Source organism: Artemia sp. Qi Xiang Cuo, chromosome 14, assembly GCF_049724085.1.
Source record: "Artemia sp. Qi Xiang Cuo chromosome 14, ASM4972408v1, whole genome shotgun sequence".
NCBI classification, from domain to species: domain Eukaryota; kingdom Metazoa; phylum Arthropoda; class Branchiopoda; order Anostraca; family Artemiidae; genus Artemia; species Artemia sp. Qi Xiang Cuo.
Window position 1 is genome coordinate 44,709,001 of NC_142807.1, and position 6,315 is coordinate 44,715,315.

Sequence of the window (6,315 nt, forward strand, 5' to 3'; positions counted from 1 at the left end):
TCGCTATAGTGGCTTATATTTTGCCAGGAAGCTTTTCAGAAAACGCTTTTAACGTAGCCTACTTTTTGTATCCAAGTTACGGCTGGTTTCCCGTGCCTCTGATAAAAGAGTCACGACTCTGAAAATATTCCCAATGAGAAGAAATTAAGAGAAAGAATTTTTGAAACACAAAAAATGATTTTTGGAAAATGCCAGAAACGAATCTGTTGCATTGTTATTTGCTTGAAAAAAAAAATGAATAAATAAAGATTATTATTCTAGAATACAAACATCGTATAATTTTTTATCATCGTCAACCTGGAATCTACAACCCTGTGTGATACATTACTTAAGATCTTTAATGAGTTAAGACTTCTCTAACTATGGTAGACTATTGTATTATATTTAGCATGAATCTTTTACACTGTCAGATTTCATTTCTATTTTTATTTTTCTATTCCAGTTAACTTCAAGCGGAAGTGCTATTCGGTACCTTAAAGTCTACTTAGTCCAGCTTTACCCATTAGACTCCAAAAACAGACGCTTTTACAGATCAGCTTACAGTCATATTCAGGAAAAACTGCTCAAAGCACTGCCAACTTGGAGGATTTTTAATCATACTGACTCATGGCGGGAATACAGCTTCAATTTGAGATCTTATGACACTATGACTTCAGCTGCTTGGACTAAGGAAAGGGTGACATATAGTTCAGCGTATCCACATGGATTTCTTTTTGAAGCCCTTGTGGATTTAAAAGCAGGAATTCAAGGATTTGCTGCCGTGGATAATATCAAATTTTCTTCGGGATCATGTGAAGGTGCTTTGATTTCATTGTTTACTTTTATTCTTAGCTTACTAAATTGGCAAACTGTTTGTAGGAGAGTAGATTTAATTGAACACTGTGGCATTAATGAACGACATGAAAAGTTTTACATCCTTACTGATATCGTAAAAGGAAAAAAGGCTGGTTACATGAAAATTATTTGGACTACGGAGTGAATCACTAAAATTCTGAGATTTTGACAGATTACACCTTGGAGTGCTCCTTGTCGTATCCCTGGCTATGTTAATTTTTTCCTTTTTGAAGCCTTTTTTTCAAAGGTTTTCCAGTTTACATAAATGTTCAAAAACTTAAAAATGTTCCATTTCAAAAACGTAAGGCTAGGTCAACAATGAAATAATAAATACCCACATAGAAGCTCATTAAAATCTATGATTAAATTCACTTACAACATTAAAACTATATAAATTCAGTTGTCAAATTGAGAATTAAACAAGATACAGAAATAGTGCAGTGCAGCATGACAGGGATTATATTGACAAGAATCTATGAATAGTCATAAACTATCCATGTAAAATATTATAAAAATAGATGGTTAGTTAAAAAGACATTGATATTGAATTGTCATCTTGTTTGCCTTTCAGGATTGGACTGTCACTTACTGCAAGGAATAGCCTGAACACATTATGTAGCCTCCACTACAAAAACAATTTAAGAACATTAATATTTTGACTACTGAGAATTGTATGAGCACACATAGTCAGGTTTTTCAGCGTCAAAATTAACCCTGGATCCATAATTATGGGTCTAAAAGGAGCAGGCATTGGAAGCCACTATGGAAGCCATTCATCGCCAAGAATCCCACACAGTATTCATTTTGTGCAAAGGTTGTCCATGCATACAAGTAGAGATGCCTCAGGAGGTACAAACAAGGCTCCTTATATGAGCATAGAATACTGACAGGGCTCCTAATAAGGGCATAGCCTCCCTAGGGAGAATGATTACGTAATGGGGTCAATGACCTCTTTTTTCAAGGTCGATTTATTTGATGTTTCTATGTGTAATAACTCCGGAACGAAGGTTGCACATGCGCATTGAATTCTAACGGGAACAATGTTATTGATCTAGGACTCGAGGGGGACGTGAATTTCCGAGAACTTGATTGCGTAATCAAAGTGTGTCAACAACAACAACAAAGACCTTGACATTCGCTGAGAGCGTGCACTTACAACAACAACAACATCGACCTTGGAACACCTGTGCTGTCGACCTCAATTCACCTATCGTGAATCAATAATTCCCCTTAGAAACAAGAAATTAATTTCCCCTTTCTTGACAGATAAATCAATCAATGAGATCATCTGTCAGACTTTAAAAATTTTCATCTAGAAACATTTCTCCAAGAATAGATTCAAATCATTAATGTCTTTGCCTCGGAAACAGTTCTACTGGTCGAACTCCAAAGGATATTAATAACCAAAGGACATGGGAACAATTAGGCAAGAAACATCTTAGCGATGAATTATTTTAGCGCGCGAAAAGGCTTCCTATTAATTTGAAATGCGTTAGCACAGAGATGCCAATAACAAAGGAACACGCTGAATTTGCGTTTAGGGATTATTTGGGCGAAACTGTTTTAGACAGGTTAGGGAACTATTTCGGCGAAACAGATAGAGACATTTTAAAAGAAGATTATTGAAGAGATTTTAGAAGAGAATTTGAGTGTGGTCGTTATAATACACAAGTTTCATTTGAACAGTGTTGTGAGGTCCTCTAACCCAACCCCAAAGGGTTCCAATCCTCCTACCCCAACCCCGAAGGAAGCCCCGGTCCTCATAGGCCCCCCAAGCTCCCAAAGGCCCTCCACCGGTCCCCAAATGTCCCCCAGGCCCCAACTGCCCCCCCGGACACTCAAAGGCCCCCCAAGCTCCCAAAGGGCCACCGGTCCCCCAAAGGCCCACCCAGACCCCCAAATGCCATCCCCGGGCCCCCCCACAGGCACATCGAGCTCCCAAAGGGCCACCGGCGCCCCAAAGGCCCACCCAGACCCCCCAAGGCCATCCCCGGGCCCCCCAAAGGCCCATCGTGCTCCCAAAGGACCAACGGGGTCCCAAAGGCCCTCCACCGGTCCCCAAAAGTCCCCCAGGCACCCAAAGGCCCTCCCTGTGCCCCCCAAAGGTCCCCCAAGCTCCCAAAGGATCACCGGCGCCCCCAAAGGCCCACCCAGACCTCCAAAGGCCATCCCCGGGCCCCACAAAGGAATTATTTACTGACCTTTAATTATTGTGATTTTAAAAGTTCTGCTTTTGTTTTATAAAATCATCGCCTAAAATGCCTCACACTGTTTAACCCACAGAGACACACACACAGAGACACACACACAGAGACACAAACACACAAACATACCTACACACACACACAAACAGAGACCCACACACAGAGAAACAAACAGACACACAAACACAGAGACACGGACAGACAGACAAACTCAGAGAGACACATACACAGTAACTCACACACACGGACAAACACACAGACACACATACAAAGATACACACACAGATAGACACACACACAGAGACACACACAGAGAGACACAGACACACACACACACAGACACACTGACACACATAGAGACACACATACAGAGAAACAGATAGACAGAAAAACACACACACACACACAGACAAACACAGACCGAGACACACACAGACACACACAGCGAGAGACACACACACCGAGACACTCAGATACCCACACACACACCGTCACTGTCACACACACACAGAGACACTCACAGTGACACACACACAGTGACACACACACACAGAGACACAAACACACTCTCACAATAGGACCGACACACACACACAGAGCCACACAAACAGCGACACACACCCACACACACACACACACAGACACACACAGACCGCCAGACACCGACACCGAGACACACCCCAACAGAGACACACACACAGACAGAAAGAGACAGAGACACAACACAGAGACACACAATCAGAGACACACACACAGAGACACACACAAACAGAGAAACACAAACAGATATACACACACAGAGACACACATATAGAGACACACACACAGTGACACACACACAGAGATACAGACACATAGAAACAAACACGCAGAGACGCAGCCCCAGAGCCACATACAGAGACACACACAGAGACACACACAGAGAGAGACACACACACAGAGAAAAATACATAGAGACACAGATATACAGACACAGAGATACACAGAGAGACACACACACACAGAGACACACACACAGAGACACACACACAGAGAGACACACACACAGAAACACACACATACAGAAACTAACAGACACACACTCACAGATAGACACGCAGAAAGACATACACACATAGACACCCACACACAGACACACACACAGAGACACACAAACACAGAGACAAATAAAGATACACACACACAGATAGACAAACAAACTGAGACACACACACAGAGACACACACACAGACACACACACACACAGACAAACACACACAGATAAAAAATGCTAGACAAAAACAGAGAGACAAACAACACGAGACACACACACAGTTTCACACACACAGAGAACAACACTCCGAGACACACACACAGACTGAAACACACAGCCAAACACAGGGCCAGACACACACACCGACACCACCCTTCTGACAGCCAAACACAAAGACACAGACACAGAGAGACACACACAGAGAGACACACACACACACACACACACACACAGAAAAGAACACACACACACCTACAGAGAGAACCACCCAGAAATACACAACCGCACACACACTAACAGAGACAAACAATCACAGACACAAACCCACACAGACAAACACACACACACACACACCCAGACCCACCCCCACCCACACCCACCCACACACACCCACACACACACGCTCACACACACACACAAACACCCTCAGTGCCCCACAGACAGACACACACACACAGAGAGTCACACAGAGAGAGGCAAACCGAGAGACACAGAGAGAGACACACACACACACAGAGACACACACACAGAGACACACACACAGAGACACACACACAGAGACAAACAGACAGAAACACACACACACAGAGACACACACGCACAGAGACAACACACACAGAGACACAGACACAGAGACACACACACAAACACACACACAGACAGACACACACACACAGACACACAACAGAGACACACACACAGAGAGACACAAACACAGAGACACACACACAGAGACACACACACAGAGATACACGCACACAGAGAGAGATACACACACACACACACAGAGACAAACACACAGAGACGACACAAACATAGATACACACACAGAGACAACACACACAGAGACACACAAACAGAGATACACACACAGAGACACACTCACAGAGAGACACACACAGACACATACACAGAGACACACACACGCACACACACAAAGACTGACACACACACGCTCACACACACACACGGACTGAGAAACACAGACACTCAAACACACTGAGACACACAAACAGACACAAACACAGAGACAGAAAGACCCACAGACAAACATACAGAGAGACACGCACACACACCCACAAACAGACCCAAACACCGAGACAGAAACACACACAGAGACAGAAACACTAACACACAAAAACAAAGAGACACACACACACACACAGACAGACACCGAGACACCCTAACACACAGACACACACACAGACACACAGACAGCCAGAGAAAGACAGACAGTCAGAATCACACAGAGACACAAACACAGAGACACACAAAGACACAGACACACACACAGCGAAACGCACCGAGAGACAAACAAAGACAGACAAACAAACAGACACCCAATCACAGACAGACACACACACAGAGACAGACACTCAGACACACACACACACACAGACCCAAAAACCGAGACACACACAGACACACACAGACCCACACAGACACACAGAGAGACAAAATAAGTCTCACACACAGACACACAGAGACACACACAGACACACTCACTCACAGACACACACACAGAGACACACACACAGAGACACACTATCAGAGACACACACACAGAGACACACACACAGACACACACACACAAAGACACACACAAAGAGACACACAAACACAGAGACACACAAACGCAGACAAACAAACAGCCAGCAACAAACACAGACACACACACACAAACAGAAAAACTCACAGAGAAACAGTCACAGACAAAGACACACACAGAAACACACACAGACACACACACAGACACTCAGACTGACAGACAGAGACACCCAGACACAGAGACAGACACACACAGACAGACACACACAGACTCACCCAGACAGACACAGACACAGACACACACAGACACACACACACCCAGACACTCACACAGACACAGAAAGAGCCACAGACAGAAATAAAAACAGACACACACACAGAGAAAAACACAGACAGAGATAGACACATAGACACAGACACAGAGACACACACAGATACACACAGACAGAAACACAGACACACAGACACACACACAGA

The 6,315-nt window shown here is 43.9% G+C and overlaps 2 protein-coding genes across 2 annotated transcripts in view; both read left to right on the forward strand.

Annotated features, from left to right (window-relative positions):
- The window catches only part of LOC148944511 (uncharacterized), a 154,810-nt gene that overhangs the window by 40,363 nt on the left and 108,132 nt on the right, over positions 1 to 6,315 (forward strand). The window contains exon 4 of the mRNA XM_089099947.1: positions 443 to 797. Within this exon, the coding sequence (XP_088956073.1) occupies positions 443 to 797 (355 nt within the window). The remainder of the gene's footprint in view (positions 1 to 442; positions 798 to 6,315) is intronic.
- Positions 1,597 to 6,315, forward strand: part of LOC148944512 (MAM domain-containing glycosylphosphatidylinositol anchor protein 1-like) — a 23,880-nt gene continuing 19,161 nt past the window's right edge. The window contains exon 1 of the mRNA XM_089100565.1: positions 1,597 to 1,683. Within this exon, the coding sequence (XP_088956691.1) occupies positions 1,597 to 1,683 (87 nt within the window). The remainder of the gene's footprint in view (positions 1,684 to 6,315) is intronic.